Genomic DNA, 23,725 nt, shown 5'->3' on the forward strand with positions numbered 1-23,725 from the left:
AGAAGCACCTCTTCAAGTGTGTTGACTGTGAGAACTGCTGGGTTACAATTGTAAAGCGGCCAGGCTTACCTTGTCGGTAATGTTATCCTGCTGTGACTTATGGTCAAATTTTAGCAGCCTCAGGCTCAGAGCGAACCACTTGAGCCAGCTTAGAGTGTAGAAAAGATACCAACTAGTTCGTCTCCAGTGTTTGTCATACAAGTAAACCACTGAGTGATAGTGAACCTGAATATGTGAGTTCGATTTTGGTGCTTGGTAATGGCATTGGCGAGGTTGCCAAGGGAAAGGTGTTAGATGTTTAATTCTTCAGCCCCAGGACCATCTGGGATGATGTTATTTCTGAGACCCAATCTGGTAAGAAAATAACATAAATTAAGAGGAATGAGGTGAGGCTAGTATGTGTAGGATTAGGGCCAAGGGAGCTCTTTGGTCTTCTGCGGCAGGTTGTGGGCCAGGGGGGAGAGCTTCACTCCTGATCCAAAGGCAGGCCCCATTCCAGAGCCATCACTTGCCTGCTGTGAGGCCCGCAGGTGAATCCCCTCTCATCCCAGAGCTGCCTTTCCTCAGGTGTCAAACGGGGATTGTAAGGCCTGGGGTTTTAAGATTCTTGTGCAAATTACAAGAGCCACTTATACATAGGACTGGCTGCCTATATTCACTTAAAGACCAGGGGCTTCAAAGAGTTCGTGGAAAATAGAATGGAAAGATAATGGGATTTTCCCAGGAACTCTAGGAGGCCTTTCCTTTAGTTCTCCTCCCCTCAAGGAGTCCTCAGGCTGTGCAGCCTCGTCCAGCCCTTTAGCTGATAACCTAAAGCTTGGAAGCTCAAGTCCACCCCGAGGTGGCTCCAGAGAAAGGCCTGGTGATCTAGCACCCCACCCCCACCCCGACCCCCCAAGCAAAAAACCCTGGGAGCACAGTTGGGCTCAGACCCTCATGGGGCTGCTGTGAGCCGGCCCGCTGGACTTTAGTTCTGTTCTCCCCCAGATGTCAATAAGTACATCTTATTGCCTTTGTCTTCTGAAATAAAGGATGATCCTGAGGGGGAAGAACCAAAAATTAGCTCCATTTTAATCTTCTGTCTTGTGCTCAACCAACAGTTACTGTTAAAGAATCCAAATCATATTCCCGTCCTTGTTGACTATAACATAGTTTAGAGTAGCTGGTCCCTTTCCAAAACGTCAGCAAGAAGCCCGATTCTTGGCCCTTTCCTTTGTCTTTCTGAGGCACAATCACCAGGAGGAGGAGGCACATAGGTGCGGCACTCCCCTTGCAGCCACACCTTTCATTAGCCACACACTCTGGGAAGAAAAGCTCCCAGGGTCCCCCAGCAATCGTGAGCCACACCGTGGAGACCCCTAGAGTCAAAACACGTGTGTGAAGGACCCACAGGAGCGCCCCGAGGACACGGAGCCTCTCAGAGCCATTGGCACCATTCCTTTTCTCACTGTGAATCAGTTCCCACATTGTTTTAGGGGCTCGGTGGTTAATTTTTTTCTAATGAGACTAAGTTAACAGAAATCATCTGACAGGGAAAAGGAGGAGGTAAGGTTAAAACGGAACCTAATTAGCAAGTTAATTATAGCAGGGGGAAAAGTGCACCAGTTATATAAATAAGCTATTGTTATGCTCATGCAAGTTGGGCCTTGTCTAGGGACTTGTTAAGGTTTGGAGGTCAGAGGATCCGTGTAATTAGGTGTTTAGGGGAAAAAAAGGCGGGGGGAATGTAAGAAAACAGCCACCTGAATTCAGAATGGCTGATGAACCACTAACAGAAATGCCTTATTAAAGTGGGGCTCTGCGGCTGGCAGCCTTGTTGGAGCTGCTTCAGGGATTCCTGGGAAGGATAGCCTCCCCACACACAAAAAAAAAAACCAACAACAAAACAACCAAGCTAGTGGGAACCAGAGCCAACTGAATTGCTGATGAGAAGGTTTAAAGGCCTAGCCACTAGGGTCCCTGGACCACAGAGGTGGCGGTGAGACTGGTAATGTCACTATGCGGAGCAGCAAGAAGAAATACATTGTCAGTGGCAGCTCTGGTATGAAAGCCCAGGTGAGGCTCCGCTCCCCTTTGCCAGGCTTGCTGCTGTGAACGCCAGCTGCTTGTACCCCCTCCCTGCCTGCCTGCCTCTGGCACCAGGTCAGCCCTCGCCCGCTCTCCCTCCCCTGCCTTAATGCTGGTAGGAATTCGGTGGGTCTTTCTGAGGAAACCAGTTGCTCTGAAGGCTCTGGTGGGTTACAGATGAGGCAGGAAAGTTTGGGGTAGACCACCCGCCGAGGCACCACAGGGTGAGGGGGTGGGTGGGAAGGGGCAGAGAGCACTACTGGGTGAAGGAGGTGGACTGTTGAGTCAGGAACATCACCTCTCATAAGGATGATGGAGGGAAGAGACAGACGCCAGGGAAGGACCCACTTCCCCATAGAGCCCAGTTATTACTAAAAGAGAAATATTAATTTCTTGGGAAAACAGTCTACCTTCGAAAGCAGTCTTTAATATTTTGTCTTAAGGAGTCCATTGTCTAACCAGTAAACAAAATCTTAGGACCGTGAGTAGAGGAAGCCTCTGTAGCCCAATATTCTCCACTGCGGAAGGACAGACAGCCCTAACTAACTGTGGTGGGCGGGAGGCCTTTCCGCCGATGGATAAACTCTATAGTGAAGAGAACTTGGTGTAGGGGAGCTCTTTAAGGTAAACGATCCATCCAGGTATCTACATGGTATAGCTCTGTGTGAGTACTCAGGGAACCTGCAGCTCTGGAGAACTAGTGTGACCGGCCCCCACTAGTGTTGTGTGGTGGTGGTGGTGGTGGTACATGAGGGGACTTCCTAAAAGTCATGAATAAATGGAATGAAAACCCAGACTCTGGGTCACTGCCATCAAGTCGATGCCAACTCGCAGTGAATAAAGACAGTGGGTTTCCCCACAAACGGTGTGAAGTTCCCTTGTCTCTCTAAGGCAGGGTTAGTGGGTGCTGTTTCGTGACTCCATGTGAGCCTCGGGAGTCAGTCACGACTCCTCTTCTCAAAAGAGCAGACAGACAAGGACATCTCGAACAAGGGTGGTGAGCTGTATCTGGCGAGGAAGCCTCACCACTGTCCCCTCATCTTCTCATCGTTTCCCTGCCCAACTTTTTGTTGCTCTTAAAATTACTTTAACAGTACACTTAATGCTTACTATAGTTACTTAAAATTCACCAAATCCAGGAAGTGGAGACAGCTAGAATGGAATGATTGAATGCTGCGTGCCAGGCATTTGTGCCTGAGGATCCGGGGTCAGGGCACCCAGCCCCTGCCTCTATGGTTCATGAGGGCATAGACAGGCCGTTGTGCTCAGTGCGGTGAATGTTTCATAGGAAGTACATGCACGTTCGGCTGCTTCTATGAGTGCATAGAAAGAACACTGTGTCCTTTTGGAATAAGGTGCCACGTTACTGAAAGGATCAGTTTGGGCTTTTTTTTTTTTTCATTTTTTCCAAGAGCTGCTAATACCGTAAGTCAGAAAGAACTAATCCAATGGCGTTTCCTGTGGGCGCCATGTGTTCCTATGGCTGTAGCTCTGCAGGAATGCAGCGTGGCCTGGGTTGGGACTTGTCTTCATCCGTGCCCTGCTGCAGTGACTTGGTGGAAATGCAACCATCATCTCCTGCTTTCATTCCGGTGCCATCAAGGACCCACCTTTTCCCATCAGCTGTCAGATCTTTGGTCCTTATCAGTACACCCACCTCTGTGCCGAGGAATCTCAGCAAACATTCAGGTAGGGAAAAAGAATAGTCATTAAATAAAGGAGATGAGCTTTGATTTATAGCATATTAAAAAGTATCAACATTCTCCAACCCTGGAAGAGAAACTATAAGAAAGTTCTTATGACAGTTGTCTAAAACTGTCTAAAACAGAACCTCAGAGTGTGGTTCAGTTATCTACCCTTCGATGCCATTATTATGCTTAGACAAATGATCAAGCTAGGACTTTATGATTCCAAATGTTAAGAAAAATAACCCTCTACTCCCTGGTGAAGGAATCCTGGAGGCACAGTGAAGCAGCCAGCTGCTAACTGAAAGGTTGGCAGGTCAAACCCACCAGCTGCTCCTTGAGAGAGAGCGAGCTGCAGCATCTGCTTCGGTAAAGATGCCAGCCCTGGAAACCCTCTAGGCTGCTCCCCTCTCTTCTGTAGGGCCACTCTGAGTCAGAATCAACTAAACCACAACTAAGACGCATATTTACCAGGATCTGAAAGCTAATTTTTCTCACTCGTTTTTGTTTTTTTTTAAACTACTGGACTGCTTGCAAGAACTGAAGGGGTGGGGAGTGGAGTGGATATACTGAATTCCTACCTGATTCAGTGTGCGTACGTTGTATCATCTCACCCTTGTGAAATTAGTACTGGTATCTTCTTGCATATGTGAGAAAATGAGACTCGTCTTGCCCAGCACCACTTAGCTAATAAGTAGCTTAGCAGGATTTGAATGCAGTTCCAGAAAGTTCTATATGAATGCAAAACCTCTTTTGTTGTTGTTGTTTATACCACATTTCCAGCATCAGAATCTTGAAAACTGGGGTGGGGAGTTACTTTACCTCCGTTTTCTCATGTAAATATGGTGTTGTTAGGTGTTGTCTAATAGGTCCCAATTCATAGTGATTCTATGCAAAAGTGAAGGAAAGAAACCCTGGCTGTGCCATCTCACTTTGTCTGTGGCTGAGCCCATTGTTGCAGATAATGCAACACTGTGTCAATCCATGGTTCAAGGGCCTTCCTCTTTTTTGCTGCCCCTCCACTTTAGCAAGCATCTTGCCCTTCTCCCTACCTCTATGTATAAATGTTGGACTTGGTCATTGCAAACTTCCTTTCACTTCACTTCCCACTTCATTTCAGTGAAAAGATTTCTGTCTCATAATTGAATATGATTCAACTTTCTAAAATTTTATTTTAATCAAGTTATCACCTTCTGTCTTTTTTGTAAGGGGTAGAGGGGACACAATTTTATTCTCAAAAGTATGTCAGAGAAAATCCAAGATTTAAATGTGATAGAAACATAGTGGGTAAAATATGAGAATTCATTCCTCTCTGCAAAGAGTTGTTCTGGACATTCCAAATCCAGGTTGATGTAATCGGGTCAGCTGGGAGAAGAGATAGGAGCCGATAATGTAAGCCTTGAATGGCTGTCCCAATGTGGAGATTCTTGTCCTGTTTATAACTGGGATTCTTTTCTTAGCAGATCCAATTTGCTGACCAGAAGCAGGAATTCAACAAACGTCCCACCAAAATTGGACGCCGTTCTCTGTCTCGCTCCATTTCTCAATCATCAACTGACAGCTACAGCTCAGGTAAGTGCTAAGGGGCAGTGGGCCCTCCCGTTCCCCGCCCCCCAGGCTAATTACACATGATCAAGCCTGTGCTTTGGAATAAACATTTTGACTCCAAGTCAAAATTGAAGACCATAATTCTGGATAGAATCCCTGGGTTCCTCTTGGGAATTCAGAGTGGAGCTTAATGGAAGGAGGCTCCTTCTTCCAATAGAGGCAAAGCGGAGATTATTAAAGAGCTTGAGATCTTTGATTTCCTCAGAAGGGTAGGAACATTTACACTGAGCAGCACATATGATTTTTTTTTTACCATAAGTGAGAGGCTCACCATGACTGTATCCCCTGTACTTCCCAATTCAAGAGGAATTTTTGATTGCCCCAAGATGCAGTAAAGACATTCTAGCTAGTTCAAACAAGTGAGCCCTTTGCCTGTCTCCTCAGCTGTGACAGTGGAGTGCATGTACCTCCTTTCCTTCCTTTGTGGTGGCACGAGTTCCGTACCATCTAATGCAATGCCAGATGACCTATTCCAGTACAGGATCCCTTGAAGTCCCTGACCATTGTTGCACCAGTAGCCAGGACGTGTCTGATCCAATAGGCAGGGATTTTTACTTTGTTTCTCTGTCCGAATATGGTAGGAAGCCAAGTGTTTACCCTAGTTACCTCCTCGCATTACTAATAGTATCCCTTAGGAAGTTTTGGTTGCCATCTGAAATCTTAACCTGTTCTTCCCACAATGAGGGAGATACTGTTTGCCATGTGGAGGTGAAGAGAGCTTACTTGGAGAACTGTAGCTTTTAGGTTGGGCAGATGGTTATCACATTTCTCTTTTTATTCATCCTCCCCCTCACCCCTACTGTGAATGATGTAAAGCACATGACAAAAATCCTTATGGATTTTTATCGTAGGTTATCAAATTCTGTAGCTAACTTATTCTGCTGGCATAAGCAGTGTTGAAAATTCCTAAACTAGCTGGTATATCTTTTGAAACTATGATAATTTTGAAAAGAATATACATAACATTTTTGTGCATTTATGCACCTTATTTAAAGATTTATACCAAATAATGTGTTTTTGCAAAGAGAACCAATACCTGTCTTCTCGTCCAACCCCCATATGCAGAGAGGGTACTTGAAAAATATTGATGTGAAGAGAGTGGTGTGATGGCATTGGTCTTTGAGGGTGTCCTAGTTGAGTAGGGTTCCCTAGTTGAAAGCTCTCTGGGGAATATTGACTAGTTTCACCTTTGCAACGTTAGACCATGTAGGTTGAGCTACATAAAACTGACTTATTTTTGTAAGTCAAAGATTGTCAACCTAATGTATCCATTTGAGGGTCTGGAGTCAAAACATCGTGGAGCTGGAACTGAAGTTGAAGATCAATTACTTGGTTTCCCACTAACCCATAGAGTCGCCTCTTTGTGACTTCCCGGCAAACGGCCACCAGCTTCCCTGGGAGCATTGCAGATGCCTTGTCTAGTAGTTAGCTCTTGATGCGTTCTTTCTACAATCCCTGGACTTTAACGATTCTGCTTAGAAATAAAAATAACCACTTTGGGTTGTTTCATCTTGGAGAGCATCATGGTCACCTCATGTGGATCTATTCCAGATTGTTAAGTGTCCTTGTTTAAATCAACATTTTACCAGAAATACACATTAAATATTACATATTTTTGCATCTATTCGTCATATGTATTTTTAATTTAATTGGGGGGTGTAATAGATATATTTAAAGAATCTTGCGCAGGTCCCTGGTTTTTATGGCATTCTTTCCCTGCACTGGTTAGAATTGTACTTGGCGTTGTTTGGTGTCCTTTTAAAAACATTATGCCTATGGACTCACAGTCCAGATGTCGTATGAGCCAACCGATAAGAAGTGTTATTCTCCAGAACTTGGCTCACTGCTTGTGTAGTGAAACTTCAGAGTATGATTGCTTCTTTAGTAGCTAAATCACACACTGTTGCTTTGTTTTATTTATTTATTTCACAAGAACATTTATTTAGCCTATTTAAGCAAACTCTAAATGAAAATGCCTACTGCCTATAGTTTGGGACTTGGCATTAAGAGACATCTCATGTCTAGATTTTGCCCACATTTGACTTCTGAGCCTGGAAAGCTTTCGCAGCTGAGCATGCTCATAGCAAAGGCAAAGGCGCATTCTAGGAGATGGTACAGAGAGCCAGCCCTTCGCGCCCGGCAAACGAGAAGCCAGGAAGAATTGAGCTGACTCACAGCTTTATCAATACCGTAAGATTGCGAGTGCATGTCTCTTAGAGCCTACATCCTATAACAGTGAGCACAGGAGCCTTGCATTCTTGCTCTGAGAAAAGGCCAAAGTTCTTATAAGGACCCACGAGGCTGCGGACCATTACATGTTTGAAATCTGCTCGACTCCCCCAAGTCGCCCTCTCCCAACTGTTCGCTTCCCTCCAGCCAGAGCAGGCTCTTTGCACCCGCCTGCTTTCAAAGCCTTTGTGTTTATTCCCTCTGCCTGGAAGGCCCTCTTTCCGGATAGAGACATGGCTGGATGGCCACCCTCCTCCCATCCTACCCGAGGACCACCTTCTCATTGGGCTCCATCTGGATGCACTCCCAAGGCCCTGTCCATCACTCCCCATCAAGTTCCCCTCTTTTCTTTTCTCCATCACCCTGAGGCTTAATCTGATAGATGTTTTACTAGTGGATTTTTGTCTTCTCGTTTGACTGTGTGATCCATGAGGGAGAGACTCTTTTCTGTTTGCTCACTGCTCCTTTCTCAGCACAGCGAACTGTGGCTGACACATAGAAGCACTCAGCACGTAAATACCAGCAAAGGGTGTCCAGAGATATTCTTGTTATGCTGCGTGCCCGGGTGACCTCTCTGAAAATACTCTATGTATGTGAAGCAACTGGAAGATAGATCCCTTTCTTTCTAAGTGCTTCATTTCCTGAAGTTACTTAGAGGTTTAAGTGGACTCTGGCCTACTCTCCCTTCTTAATTGTCCTAGTACTCAGCTTTCCCATACTTTCATTTCGGAACCTCTCCCTTCCTTTCGAGGAGTCCCAGGGGAGCAAGGTTTAAGTGCTGGGGTGTGAACTTAAGATTGGAAGTTTGACCCCACTAGTGGCTCCACGAGAAAAAAGGCCTGGTGGTCTGTCCCCATGGACTTACAGCCTTGGGGACCCAACGAGGCAGCTCTGCTCTGCCTTCTGTAGCATCGCTGCCACAGCACCCCCGCACCCCCCCAGGGTTCCTAGCTTGAACCACAGGCAGAACACAAAAGAGCCGACAAGCTGTTTCAAACAAGGACAGCATGTAACAGATGCTGGCAGGTGCCTTGGGAAGTAGGGCTCAATTCTAGTGGAACCCAGACTGACCAGGACCTCATTCATCCCTGCAATTATTTTTTTTTAAACAAACTTCCCAAGACTCTTGCCCCAAGGTCCCTGCCCTCTGCCCCCTGTGCCTCCACGCCCCCCCCCCAAAAAAAAAAAACCATGAAAACAATGCAGAGAATGAAAGAGACTATTCTTCTGAATGAGAGTATAATTTTCTGTGAGTTGTCCATGAGGAAATGGTGGGAAACGGTAATAGTGGAAGATGAGGAGTGAAGACCCAAGCCCCCCATTCATCATCGGCTCCCGTAAAGCCGCAGTCACTCCAGATGTTCCCAGGCATCCACCGCTGTGTTTGTTTGCATTCTGGTTGCTCACTTAGCTCTTCATGGATCTCCTGCCAATTATTTATGGTGCTTGTGTGCGGCCCCCTGCTGCTCTGCTCGGGAGCCCTCTGCGAACTCCTTCACCAAGTGACTCGATTGGACCCAAGGGGAATGCCTGACAGAAACTAGTCTGACAAAACCAACCAGTTCAACCAGAGTCCTTAGTGTGCCTCTCCTGGCAATTACCCACTGTTTCACACTGCTGCGAGAACGAGAACGGCTGCGGCAGGTCTGAGCCATGGAATATATGCCCAGAGGGGCTCCACTAAGTGGCTCCACAAACTTCAGGGAGGGATCCATTATCTTTTCATTCCATTTTCCCACAAACACTTTGATGCTCCTCCTGTGCATAAAGAGTCCTCCCTACAAGTTAAGCTTTGAGGCTGGGAATTTTTTTTGGTGGGGGGGGGGGTGTTGGTGCGGAATCTTGAAGCAAGAGACCCTCTTATCATAAAGTGATAGTGTTCTTTATATTATTGTTCTACCTAGGAAAAATACCTTTTTTGGTATTATTTACTCATAAGATCATTTCCTGATGGTCGTGGGGGAAAGGAAGAGCCTGCAGGGGAGAGGGAAGCAGTGGGGTCTCTTAAAGTCCCTGTTTTACAGTTGGATAAATTGAAAATTGGTCACTTAGACAGTTAGAGATAAAGCTAGGCCCTGGGATCTCAGATCTGCACTTCAGTGGGTTATTGTCCTGGTTTTCATTCCTTTGTCTTATAAGTAAACTATGACTGTAGGCTTCCGACTACACCAGCAGGTACAAACCACTAGTCAAACATGCATGTACTTCTGGGTAGGGTTTTTTTTTAATTTGCCTAGGAAAAATCTTTAATGCTATTTGAACTCTTCAAAATTGTGCTATCTTAAATCCAGTGGTAGAAGTGAATGCTGCTGAAGAGAATTAGAAAAGTTGTATCAATGTTGAACTAGTTCAGAAACAGTCTGCCCGTTTGGTCTGAATCTGACGACCGTGGTGGATTCACATGGTAGTGGTAGTACAAGCTAGACCACGGATACGTCCAGTTCCCATCTGATAACAGGCCTCTAGAAAGGGTTCTTTGGAAACAAATCCATTTGACTCAGAAAAACACTGGTTGAAGTACTATGACTAACTAACTCCTAAGTAGTTACAGTTCAGAAAGTACAACACCACTTCTTCCACAACATCTAGAACAGGGAAGGAATATAAATACCCCTTTGCTTTGTGCGAGAGGGAAAACAACTCAAGACAAAAATTAGAGTGCTTCTCTTAAGTTTTTTTTCTTCTTCCCCTGACTCATCCTTAGAATATGAAGAGGCCTAGGAGGGGAGAGCTATTCTGGGTAGAGGTAGGACTCAGCCTCAACCTTTTAATCACCGCCAGCCAGCCACCTGCTGCTGCAGTAGACTAATAGGAGATGATAGAGTTGGCCAAAACAGAAACATTGCTATTGCTAAATGATATTATATGTATGTCTTTGCTGTTCAAAATCCTAAAACTAAGTAAGAACCCTTAAAGGTAAGTTATATTTGATGTGGGATTAAAAATATGTGTAAGAAATCATAATCATCAGGACTATTACAGTAGGCCCAGCACTTTGCTTACTTAATCGTATTATTTAATCTTCTCAACAATTGGACTCAGACAAATCAGATCTTCCTCTTATACAATCATATGGCATCCTGATTTCTGCTTTATAGCATATATTACAATCTCATTGGGGAAAACCTTTTAAATTGGGTGATTAATTACAGTAAATTACTGTTCATTATTAATTACTTCATGTCTGACCCACCCACTAGACTGAAAGCTCTAGGAAGGTCAGGACCATTCATCTCAGTCCTGCATCCCCAGCCTTCCTAGTGACCAAACCAGGAACAAACCAATGGTTAATGAATGAATTAACCACCCTCTGAACTACATTCTGGTATTGCCTCTACTTTATACACCCCAGATCACAGCCTGAGGCTTCAACCAGAGCCCCTCAGCCCCTGGGACCCTTAACCCCTCTACTGAAACCACCATGGGGAACATCAGGTCTCTGGGCAAGGACTTGAATTTTCAAGCTATTCGGGATATGAACATGGTCTTCAAAAGTAATCACACTCTCCGCTTGGGTCAGGATTTCTCTCTCTTCTCTTGGGGAGTAGAAACCAGCCTGGCTCCCTGAGCCCCCAGTACAACCTATTCACAGTTGCCGAGTGTCGTTGACGGGCAGGTGAGGGCCAGGAAGCTGTTCTTGGGCCAGAGGTCCTTTGAGCTCTCACTCTGCTGGGAGGGAGCAGCACCGACTTCTTGTACAGATTAACTTCTTTCAAGAACAAAAGTCTCTTTGGGAATTTACTAATTCCCATGCCTCCCTGGGGCCTGTGTTCATTCCCGTGCCTCGTGGTGGGACTTTGCTCCAGGGCAGTTGTCCAGCTCCAAGAGAGCTGCCCAAGCCCCCACTGCCTGGATGGTTTTGTAGTGACCTGATTAACTGGGCAAGGTCAGACTTACCTCCCAGAGGTAGACCCAGGGCTCAGAAATCCTTGAAATGCCTTAGTTCTTGGCACCTAAGCAGATCAGAGACCTTAGGAGCTCCGAGCACCTGGGATCTTCTCCCCTGAAAAGTGCTAGCAGTATTGCTTGTCCCACCAAGAGCCACATAATGCTTTCCTGGGCAGGCCTTCTAGCCCCCTGCCCTCCAGACATCAAGGGCTGCTGCGGAGGACGCGTTCCTCAGAGACTAGAGGGTAAATCAAGGAAAGGAAGTGCTTCAGCATTTCCAGCAAATGATTGCCAGCAACAGCCTAAGCAAACCACAAAATCTCCACCCCTCTGAGCCTCATCAGAGGTCCCCGGCCTTTCCCCCTCAGTATCAGAGCATCTGATGATCTTAGAAGAGGGCTTCTCCGCTTCTCTAGGAGACCACCACAGGGCTTGACGCAGGGCCCGCAAGCTCGCTGAATCCTTCATTGTCAAGGTCTGAGAGCCGGCCTCCAAAACAACACTTTCTTGTGTGGTTCCTAATTACTTTCCCACGGCCTCCTCGTTTTTCAGTCTTCTCTGTACAATTATTGCACAAAGACACAAATTACATCGGACAGTTGAGCAGTGTCGGGCGGGGCTGGGGTTCCAGAAACCATGACACTGCACTGGGAAGTTTAGCCTGGTCCCACCCTCTCTCCTCGCCCACCACCAAGACCTGCTTTGTGCCCGGAAGATAACATTAGCCTGAGACTCCCTCCCAGTCGGTGCTGCCTTGGCAGAAAGTGTGGTCAGCACTTTCCCCCAGAGGTGGCAGCACGGGTGCTGTGGTGTGATGTGCACTCTACTCTGCCACCTAGGGTCAGTCTGTGACGTCGAAGGCCGGCTCGGTGGCACCTGGCACGCACGGCAGGGCAGCAGGCTGGAGCTCCCCTGAGTGTTTTTAATTCTGTCCTTCCAGCGGCTTCCTACACAGATAGCTCGGACGACGAGACGTCCCCCAGAGACAAGCAGCAAAAGAACTCCAAGGGGAGCAGCGACTTCTGTGTCAAGAATATCAAACAGGCGGAATTTGGGCGGAGAGAAATTGAAATTGCCGAACAAGGTGAGGCAGCCACACAGCAGGTCCTCCTCCACGGGCCCGTGTCTCCGCCTTGGCTGGCAATGCTTGCTTTCCACCTCCTGGGTTCTGGTAGCCAGCACACTCCCCCTGGGACAATGAAGAATACTTGAAACAAAAGAGCTGTAGGCGCGGGAAACATGGGGGGGGGGGGGCATACAACAAACCCTGAGGAGGCTAGGAGGTCCCCCTATGGTGAGGAGAGAGGATGGGCAGTCCCAGCCCTGGAGCGGCTGCCTCTGAAACCAGTGGGTGTGCACGCGTGGCCCCACGTGTGGCTGTGCAGAACGGTGTCCCATGGGATTTTAAGTGATTTTTCAGTCATAAATCTCTGGACCTTTCTTCTGAGATGGCTGTGGGGATGAGGTAACCTTTCAGCTGGCAGCTATGCACGAGAAGCATTTGTATCACCCAAGGGCTCCCAAGCCCTCTCCACAAGGACAATCTGGTGGCCAAGTGTGGACCCCCTGAGAAAGCTAATCTATCAGAGAAAGCGTTTTTCCTTTTCTCCTTTTCCCTCCACGCCCCACCTGCCTAACATCGCTGTGCCTGTGCTGGACCTTTCCAGAAATGCCTGCCCTGATGGCCCTGAGGAAGAGGGCGCAAGGAGAAAAGCCTCTGGCTGGAGCCAAGATCGTGGGCTGCACTCACATCACCGCTCAGACCGCCGTGAGTCCTTCCCTTGCCCGCCCTGGCACTGTGGGGAATAACCCCCTCCAGGTGGCGAGTGCTTGCCACATGCCCAGCCCTGGGTGACCAGTTAGCAGGCCTTCGTTCTCACACTGGCCATGCCAAACAGGAATTCCTGCCTGTCCCCAGTTAACAAACAAGGACGCCGAGGCTCCCAGAGCTTAAAAATTATACAGCCACCAGGTCACAGAGTAAATATTTGAACTTCAGTGTACTTCACTCCGACCTTCTGTTTTCTCCATCATGGTACACTGCTTCCCCTTATCTTCTTTCCAGTCCTTTCTACGAGGGCCCTCTGTGAATTGCATTGCTCTCAGCTGCAAGTCAGAGAAAAGTGGATTAATTGAATAGGGGGAGGGGCAGGCAAACTATCGGGAGGTGAATAAGGAACTTAAGTTGCTTACTACCTAAATCACAAAGTTGTGTTTTTTTTCTGGAAAGACTTTAATTTGGGGGTGGGGAGAGGGGGCGCGGCACTCAGTCCTTCTTGGCAGCGGCCTTCCTCATGGCGGCCAGCACGTAGCTCAGCTCCTCTCTCTTCCTCTTGGCTCGGATATGTGTGCCCACTCGCTTCTTGATGAACTTCAGTGCCCGCTTGTCCTTGGAGACCTTGAGCAGCTCCATGGCCCTCCGCTCGTAGGGTGCGAAGCCGCACACCTACCGGATCATGTCCCGCACGAACTTGGTGTGCTTGGTGAGGCGCCCGCGGCGGCGGCTGTGCCTCGGCTTGCTCACGTGCTTGGTCACCTTGTGGCCCTTGTGGAGGCCCACAGCCATAGGGGAGCGCACAGCCATGGCTGCGACTCTTTGATGGGTGCCCCACAAAGTATTTTTTAAAAAGAAATTACCATAAGTCTTTCCCTGCTTACCCCAAAAGGGAGAGAAAGGCAGTGGGAGCCGGCCTGGCTTGTGCAGCCACAGTGCATGTGTACATTGTGCAGCTGCACAGACAGCTCGACGTGCCCTGGCTCCAGTCTCGGCCCCTGTGACGCTCAGAGTTGCCACCTTAGGGTCCTTCCTTCATCCTCAAGCTTCCGACGGCTTTCCAGCCACCACACACCGAGGAAGAGGACCGCTTCTCCGTCTCTCCTTTCCCAGAAGTCCTCTGGGACACGCTGACCTGTCTCACTGGGCAGAACTGGGTGACACTGACAAGGGGCCAGGGTCACAGTGATCGACTCACATCAGTGATTCTCAGATTCTGTGCCTCATTTTCTTAAAAACGAACAAAACCATTCTGGAGTGCAGTTGTGTAATCCTGAAATGAAATTCAGATCTCACGTGTATGTGTACTCATCATGCTTTTAAAAAAAATAGTATTGCCATTTACTATCAGTATCTCTTTTGTTTTTTATGATGCTTTTTAAAAACCACCACAAAATACTAGTTTAAAAAATGAGAGAATAAGAAGGAAACCGTTTATAATAAAACATTTCTCAGTGTGCAGATGCTGAGGCGCACCACTGCCAGTAGCCAGATTCTGCTAGGATTTATTTGCAGCCGCATCTGAGTGAGAATGCAACAGGATAGAGATGTGGCCTCGGCTCCGGTGCCTCTGAGCAGCCTTGTCTAATACAGAATCTCCTGAAAAGGTTAACAGCAACAAAAAGGCTGCGTGTTTCTCTCTCAAGATTTACACAGTTGTTGCATTCCTAGAAAACTGCTCTTACTTTGTTTTGAAACAACCAAACTCTACTCAATATGTAAAGTGCAGTGAGATTCTCAACTCAGATGGTTATGAATAGGTATTTTACCCAGGGTAAACTTGCACTGGGACATCTGCACACTGGAAAATCGCACAAGATGTGGCACCAATTTGCATGACACGGGCCTGTCCTAGCACATTCAAACCGCCTCCCTCCCTGGCCCTGCCCACTGACTCCCCATAGCTCCCACCAAGTCCTGTGACCACACACACACTCCAAGGAAACGAGCCTACAGTTTCCAAAAGCACCTGTGTTGAGCCATCACCCCTGCTTAGACAGCATCCTGAATGGGCCGCATGTGGAACGTGTATTGGGTGATACAGCATCAGGAAGGTCATACATCCAAAACAATGAATTGCCAACGATCATGGCCTCTCTGGGAAAAGTGGTGCATTGAGAGCAAGTCTAGAATCTTCTGAGGGATTTATAACATCCAGGTCACCTGTCCAGCCAGGTCAACTTTCAGAAGAGGGTCTCTCCTAATGCATGTAATGCATGGCACTCACGTGGCCCAGTTTCTAACTAGAGACTGAAGAGCTAGCTCAAGGCACAGACCCCTACAGTTAGCCTTGTCATTAGGCAGCTTTTCTGGGTTACATGGTCTCTGAGGAAAAGAGGTCCCGGATTATCCAAAATTAATATAGCAAATTGAAAAGCCCTCTCTTTGTGGAACTATAAACGAATGCTTCCAGACAGAAATACTGTCGAGCCCACTGTCAGGGCAAGGAGGCTGAAAATAGGGTCTCACGTTGCTAGATCCTGTGAGTTTGCTTTTAACCTGTGAAGAGGCCTCCTCTTCCCGGTGGCTTCTTTAGCCTTCTCTGAATGGATTAGTCACAGTTAGCTTATCAATTTTAATGCTCCCACCCCCACGTTTTTTCTTCTTCCTTTAAAAAACAAAAAAATATCACAACCGCCTTTTCTTCGTGATCGTCTTGTTTTCCTGATTACGAAGTCATTCATACTCATTCTCCAGCATTGCCGCGGTACATGCTGTAGGCAGACCGTCTCCTAGAGCCCGCTGGTCTGCAAACAGCTACCCTGGTGCGTGACTTCCTGCCTGCGCACCTCCTAGACGTGGAGCTCTCGCTAGTCTTGAGGTGAGCAGCTGCCGTGCTTTCTCACCAGAACCCATGGCTGTGCCTTCTAAACAGCCCTGGTTAAACCAGCTAGTTCAGGCCCCGCCAATCTGCCTTTATTCCTGTTGGTGCCCTGAGAGGCAGCAGGCCTAACTCACAGATCTGTGACGGGTTTTTATCTTCTTGATGCCAGTCGCAACCTTGACTCTTGACAGCTCAAGAGAAATATTGTTGATTTTATAGATTATCCGGCTTCCTCTCCTAGGATGTCGCTTGCAGCAATCTGGAGCCTATGCAGAAATAGAACTGTAGCCCAACAGTTTTACAAAATGTTTTAGCTCGAATGTAACAGTCTTTTGGGTAAGCTCAATACATTACCTTAAGTAAGAAACAAAATGTAGTGATCAGCTGGAACCTGCCTGCTCCCAACCCTCCTTCTGAAGGCAAGTTCCCAAGTTCTTCAGCAGTCAGAGAACCCGCGGCCCAGGTTATCCCCGGCGGGCCTCCTCGGTGCCTGCAGTTGTCGACTACATAAACGAGGTGTCTGACCAGCTTTTGCCCAGCCTTGCTCACCCTTGCTTTCTTTCCCGTTCAGGTGCTCATGGAAACCCTGGGCGCTCTGGGAGCCCAGTGCCGCTGGGCGGCCTGCAACATCTACTCCACCCTTAATGAGGTGGCTGCTGCTCTGGCAGAAAGTGGTAAGCGCCAGGCCTGGGGTCCGTGGTGTGGCTAAAGTAAGTCCCTGGACAGTTTCAACATTCCCATATGAAGTCTTCAAGGAAGGCCGACAGCAAAAGCTGTCAGGAAAGAAATCGATGCCAGCTTTTGATGAGTCTGCTCTCTGCTGGTGTCTCCCGTCATTGTGACCTCACTGACTGTTGGCATGCAGTTGCTACATACATTGCCCACGTCTGGGTCCATGATCAGTTCATGCCTTGGCTGGGCTTGCTCATGTTAGAGCACCACTGTCCACTTCTCACTGTCTACAGTGACCCAGGCTAGAGGAGAAAACGCTGCAGGGCCATAGCTTTGCGGCCCTGCTAGTTTCCCAGTGAGCTATGTGCCCTCATTTGCTGTTGGGTGTTTCTGCCTCAGCAGTAGGGAGGACTTGACCTGGCAGGTGAATGGCCCATCACAGTGAAAGGACGAGAGACGTAGAGACATTGGGACTCTGCCAGTGCCTGGCCTTCTCTCTGGCAGCACAGCACAGAGGAGTGTACCCACACTTGCATCAGAGCGCTGGAGAGGGCCAGGCCACCTGCAGAACATGCGCCCCGCCAACAGTCCTCTTCTAGCCTCCCACTCACATCCTCTTGATTTTTAAAATTCGCTCATGTGTGAAGCATGTATAGAAAAATGAACTGATATTAAATGTAAAGCCAGTGACATGTACACATATTTTTAAAGTAAATATTTATTGATCTAAGATATAAAGTCAAATTAGAATGTTTTTACCCTCGGACTCTGATATTATAGAGAGGTGACGCATACATAAACAATGCCAGTACAATGTGTAGCAGAAATGTCACAGCTATATATTCAGGACACAGACAAGGGGCTTATCAAAGTTCTGATTCCTTGAGTGATCACTTCCGATAGATGTGGCACTTGGGTGGGCACAGGACCGGTGGAAGTGATTTTGGGAGGGCTCCAGCCACAGCAGATGGGAGAACTAGAGTGGAGAAGCAGGAAAGAATTCAGAGGTGGTTGGGAAATGAGTGTTGTAGTTTGAGTCAAGGAATAATTATTTCTGGTTTCTTCTCCCCCCTCCCCACCCACCCTTTTAGGGAGGTTTCTATCACTTCTCAGATTCTTGTCCCCTCTGGGGGCAAAGGGAAGGAAACGGGGCTGAAGCAGTGGTGATCAGTGAAGGAAGTTAATCGCCCAGGGAGGGCAGCAGACAGAGAGTTTGGCTTTGAGGGTAGCCAACATCCTCCCGGTAAAGTTTCGGCCGGCTCTCTTTTCAGGCTCTAAGAGTTTTCCTTTTTCCCTTTTCTCAGGGTTTCCTGTCTTTGCTTGGAAAGGAGAGTCTGAAGATGATTTCTGGTGGTGCATCGACAGATGTGTGAATGTGGAGGGCTGGCAACCAAACATGGTGGGTCGGGTGCTGCTCACAATTCCATCGGGTTTGGGGAGGGGCGTGTAGGGAGGCCGTGGCCCGGGGAAGGCCTTTCCAGCCAGAAGCAAAGACGATGTCCTTGGGTTTTCAGCAGCTCTCGGTGTTATGTGAAGGTTCCTGCAGAGAACCGGACCTCTTCAGAACTTGGAAGTGCTTTTAGTGCTGTCCTTAAAGGCCTGCTGTACAGTGCTACTGCAGGGTCGTGCGGGACTGCTCCAAATGGGAGCGGAATGGGCTTCTGTTCCAGTGCCGCTGCCCACTTGCATCCCCACCCCCCAAAAATCCTGATGGGGTCCCAAGTAAATTTATTCTCTCTCTCTGTAGTCATCCTCTGTTTCAAAAAGAATGGCAAAGCACCTTTGGATTTGTTCCCTGTGCTGTTTTTATGTTGGTCTCCCCTTCTCCCAGTTGCCAGTTCCCAGAAGCTGAGAGCACATCAGGGGCGCAGAGAGAGGCAAAGAGCTGCTCTGGGTTGGGAGCAGTCCTGCTGCCTGCCGGGGCTCAGGGAATTGACTGAAAAATGCACCCCTGACCCTCCAACTGCAATCGCTGCCTGCGTGGAAGATCGCAGAGCAGGCCTCGCTGGGTCTGCAGTGGTGGGGCAGCCTCTCTCTGGGTGCTGGGGTCCAGGTCGCTCTGCAGCTGGGCTGGTATGCAGGGCTGCCTTAGACTCTTAACAGCCTGGAAAGGAGGGGGGTCGTCTCGGTGTTGGCTCTAAGATGAGTCAGCTCACTCCAGCAGGGTTTGACAGCGACAGGAGGGAGTCTGACTGACAGACACTGACGATGATGTGCCAAGGGGCTTTTCCTGGGAGGAAAACATTCATCTGACAATCATGAGCATGGTGGGGGATGGGGAGGTGCCAGAGAGCCTTGACAAGCCGTAGAGCCAGCATGCACTACTGGAAAGGTAAACGAAGAGAGAAACACAGGGACAAAAAAATGTTGCTCCCCCAAAACAGGGCCTTCTCACGGTCTAGGCATTTGCTTTGCTTTGCTTTATGTTCTGACTTCGGAAGGTCCCCTGTTGACACTCATTTCCGGCTGCAGAGTTACAAGGTGGGACTCACGGGCTACCCTGGTCATTAGAGATGGCCATTCCCTGCCTCGGTTTAGCACAGTTGTTGGCAGAGGAAAGTGGACGAGACTAGGGGCCCTACAGCACAGAGCTGTCAACTGATGATCCAGCTTTGCATCTGATCTGTTTGGAGGCTGTGGGAGCAGCTCCATGAGTGATGCCATCTGTGCAGAAGGGGCGCGGGGGCCCCAGAAAAGCCTTCGAAGGCTCGGCCGGGAAAACCGAGCCCTAGCTTAGAAAGCCCTAGCTGTGCCAGGGTTCTCACAGAGGCCAACCTTGGGAGGTTTGCTGAGCCAGAGAAAGCAAGAGCGAGATCAGGTGGTAGACTTGAGGTTGGGGATTTAGTGCACCCTGGGGTCCAGGGTGGCGTTTTTTGGCACTTCTCAATAGAGTTGATCATTGATGGGACTGCAGAATGCCAACAGAGGGCAACTCGGCTCTGTGGGGACGTTCCAGAGCAGGGGAAAGAAAGGTTTGGAAAGTTTGCCCTTCTGTCAGAAGGGGAAGGGCTGAGGTGCTGGGGTGCTGGCGGCGGTTCTAAGTTAGTCTTTCTTTCGCTCATTTATTATTCAGAAGCTACCCTCTGGTGCTGGAGGCTCCAGTGGGCACAGCCGCGTGTTTCTCTTTAATCCAAAACTGAAGTAGTGATGAGCTGTTCAGAGGCACGCTGGCACACCTACATGCTGCCGCCTCCCAGTTATTTTTAATTTGGTTTATACAGAGTGTGAGGTTGAGCCAGGCAAAAACCTACACTGTTGCCTGATAAATTGGGCAGGAGAAGGACTGTACTTTGGGCAAAGCATAGGATCAATATGTACAGTTTGCTAAGCCAGCAGAAGGGACATTAGTTACCTGGCCTTTGATTTAAACTGTACCTTGACTGGCGATCTCTAAAGTCCTGAATTAGAGCAAAGAAATCCACTTGTATCCAGATGAGGCTTTCCAAATATTAGAATACATCCACGAGCTCTAGGGTCTGGAAAACCATTTCAGCTGCTGATCTGTACAAAATCCCCCTTTTGGGTTGCTGTGTAGTTGGAGATATGTCATGTGGGAAGGGTATTTGGCTATGAGAATTCTAATTTGTCTCTCACCCCTCATTGTCTTTTACTTCAGCAAAATGACTATTTGGCAGATTATTGTGTTTATGCTGGCTTTTAGTTACCACGTAGCAATTTAGTTAGCCATTGAGCAGGGACTCCTTATCATTTTTGGAAGAGTACAGGAAGTTTGAATATCTGTCATTGAGTCACTAGAAATTGAGATCCGAGACCCAGCAAAGGACTGGGAGCTTGGGGCCTCAACAAATGGAATGCTGGTTGTTATTGCAGATCTTGGATGACGGAGGGGATCTTACTCACTGGATTTACAAGAAGTATCCCAATATGTTTAAGAAAATCAAGGGCATAGTAGAGGAGAGCGTGACCGGAGTCCACAGGTGAGAGTAAACATGTTCATACCAGGTTTGTGCGCCTAGACTCTTACCCCTTTAATCACATACCCGCAGTACATATGCCAAAATGGAAACCCGTGGTGAGAGCAGGTCTCAGTCTGTACATTTTCTTTTCTGAATTAAGAAAAATGACAAGATCTTAAACAGGGAGAGGCCAGAGACAGTGAGTCCTCACAGTTCCCTGCTGTCATAATGCAGTGGCACCTGGTCCTTTGGGGACAAATTCACTTATTTGACCAACATGCACTGAACATCTGCAATGAGCCAGGAACTGCTCTAGGTGCTTGGAACGATGGGCCAAGCAGACAGAGCGTGGGCCCCCCATAGCCCTCAGTGAAGGACAGCAAGGACTTGGGTTCTGTTTCTCAAATGAGCATTCATTCCGGGGATAAAACTGCAACCATTCCTGCTTCCTCTTTGTCACCCATAAAGAACTGAAAGTATAAAAATACAGTTTTAGAGAAGCAAACTCCGAATAAGCCACTAGGCTACTTCAGTATAGAGAGAGCTTTGGACGAGTACAAAATTTGGAATATTCAAAACTATGGGTTCATACTATCCATCCTTCAGACTCTAAGCAAGGAGCTGATAGTGAATGAAACTCATTGTTGTAATTTTCAGTTGACCCAGGTTGTTACTTCAAACTTCTTCAGTCTGGATGCCCATAGTTCTTTTATCGTTAACTTAGTAGAAACACTTTGATTTATCAGCTACTCTAGAAATGTAATTTTAATTAGTCTTGACCTAGTATTTCCCACCTGAGTTGGGAAAAGAATTCATTTTGAATACCTAGTCCTGGCAAAGTAGAAGTAAAAACAAATCTGCTACTAGTGAGCTGCTGAGTGGTTCCGAACTGACGCCGGGCTCCCTTCAGAAAGGACACTTGAAAGTGTGGGGAGGGTCTCTGTTTACCACAACTACTGGAGGGACAATGACATGAACTCGGGGGCCAAGAGTGCTAAATGCCCTACAGTGCCAGACGCGTCCATCCTACACAGCTAGCCCTAAGTCCCAGCAGCTTCCCGGTGGAGCAAATTTTGACTTTCGCTCTGGGAGGCTAAGGACTATACCTGTTTTTTTTCATCTTATTAATCATGACACAATGCACTTAATGTACTTTCAGTAGATTTTGCTTCAATAAATCAATGAATGTCATTATAAATTGATTCACATTGTTCATATGCTGTGGTCCTAAAATCCCATACTTGACCCTATAATACTATCCTTAAAAAAAAAAAAAAGCTATAGCTTAAATCTGTTTGTTTGCAGTGTTGTTTGCAGTTATATAAAAGCAGAAGAGGGCAGGAGAAAATCATGTAATGGTTCATACAGAGGAAGTTAAGGAAGCTCTAATGCTATCTAATTCGGCCATCAAAATGTATAAATAAGAGTACTATATAGAATCTTATAAATGGTTATACATATTTACATATGTGGATTAAGATGACAACATTAAAACTCTTTGAAAATTAAGAGTGGTTGTGAGTAGTGAGATTCTGCAGAATTTTGGAAATAGTACTTAAAGTTACTCCTGTTATCATTGAAAGAGGCATCCATCTGATACAGGTCCTTCAAAATGAAAGGGAGGCCAGGGATTCACTGACCCTGCCTTTTGACTATGGACTTTATTTATAAAGCATAGGCAGGCTCTGGAAAGCGAGTCACCCGTTCCAGACTCACGTAGTAGGACAAGATGAGTCATGTCCCACGCCTCATAGGCCCATGCTCAACTGACACTGTGTCCAGTGTCCTCGTGTCTCAGGCCTTCTTGGTTCCCTCCTCCTCAGACTGTACCAGCTATCCAAGGCGGGGAAGCTGTGCGTTCCGGCCATGAATGTCAACGACTCAGTCACCAAACAGAAATTTGACAACCTCTACTGTTGCCGTGAATCCATTCTCGATGGGTACGTTTCGTGGTGTTTGGGCCGAGCTTGAGTTGTGTGGTGTTTGAGAGCTCTGAGCCACCACTGGTGCCTCAGTTAGAGGCAAGTCCATGTCCCAGGAGGAGTCAGGTGGACTCCCCTCTAGGTGGGCAGAGTGCTTACTCTGTGAGCCTATCAGTATTACAAGGGAGTAACTGAAGTCAAGTTAAACAAGTAGATGTCTTCGAGGCTGTGGGGAAAGGCTCCTGGTGCATTCATTCCAGGTCTTGCGGCCAGCTCTGGGTCTCCTACTATCCTATAAACCTCTGGACCGCTGGACACTTGTGGCAAGCACTCAGTTCCAAGAGCCATTTCTCATTCTTCAAATCCGTGAATACTGCCAGTCTGTAAAAACCGAAGAGAATGTACCAAGTCCCGGGTTCTGCTAGTATGTGTTTTCTGTTCCCCCGCTTGGTCCTGAGAGCCCTTAACTTCTTGCCAGGAAGGCTGTCATGTCCAGTGGGAAATCATTATGGTTTGTAGAATATTACTGTTTTTCCAGATGATTTCCATCGTGTCTAGGCTAATGGAAAAGTGAAGAAAAGGCCTATGGGCCACAGTGCCAGGGAGTCTGGACCCTAGACTTTACATTGAGTGGCTGCAGCCAGAGAGACCTAGAGCACTGACCCTATCCTGTATCATCTCTAAGGCCTTAGACTAGCTACTAACCTCTCTCTTCAGTTTTCCCATCTCTGCCCTGGTGACAGTAAGACCTGCTTCGTAGCGTTACTGTGAGGATTAAATTTGATCGAGCTTGTATCCTGTTGCTTGGTGATCCTCCCCTTGTCATTCTTTGTAGAACTCTGGGTTAAGTCAGATCTTAAGGAGAATTTCTTGCTTTTAAATGCTTTCAACTCAGAAAATATTTCCAAGAATTGACCCTTGCCAATTCTAACTACTGATCATCATTACTGCTGTAGAGTCGGTGTTATTATCAGAGACTGGACATTTAAGTGTATTGCTAGTCCATCTGTCCATCTATGGACCATCCCTAGTTCTCTCCACCACAAAAGTGGAGCCTAGAGGCTGATAGAATCAATCAAATCTGGGTATATTTTTACTAAGGCGGTTACTCATCCACAGAAGAACGTCTTTTAGAATTT

At 47.5% G+C, this 23,725-nt stretch overlaps 1 protein-coding gene across 2 annotated transcripts in view; it reads left to right on the forward strand.

Moving 5' to 3' along the window:
- The window catches only part of AHCYL2 (adenosylhomocysteinase like 2), a 140,210-nt gene that overhangs the window by 101,244 nt on the left and 15,241 nt on the right, over positions 1 to 23,725 (forward strand). The window contains exons 2-8 of one of the 2 annotated variants that reach the window (XM_075558650.1): positions 5,213 to 5,324; positions 12,418 to 12,561; positions 13,145 to 13,245; positions 16,647 to 16,749; positions 18,052 to 18,146; positions 20,579 to 20,685; positions 22,488 to 22,604. In XM_075558650.1, coding sequence (XP_075414765.1) covers positions 5,213 to 5,324; positions 12,418 to 12,561; positions 13,145 to 13,245; positions 16,647 to 16,749; positions 18,052 to 18,146; positions 20,579 to 20,685; positions 22,488 to 22,604 — 779 coding nt within the window. The remainder of the gene's footprint in view (positions 1 to 5,212; positions 5,325 to 12,417; positions 12,562 to 13,144; positions 13,246 to 16,646; positions 16,750 to 18,051; positions 18,147 to 20,578; positions 20,686 to 22,487; positions 22,605 to 23,725) is intronic. The other variant, XM_075558651.1, reaches the window with a different exon arrangement.

The sequence above is a fragment of the Tenrec ecaudatus genome, chromosome 9 (assembly GCF_050624435.1).
Source record: "Tenrec ecaudatus isolate mTenEca1 chromosome 9, mTenEca1.hap1, whole genome shotgun sequence".
Classification (NCBI taxonomy): Eukaryota; Metazoa; Chordata; class Mammalia; order Afrosoricida; family Tenrecidae; genus Tenrec; species Tenrec ecaudatus.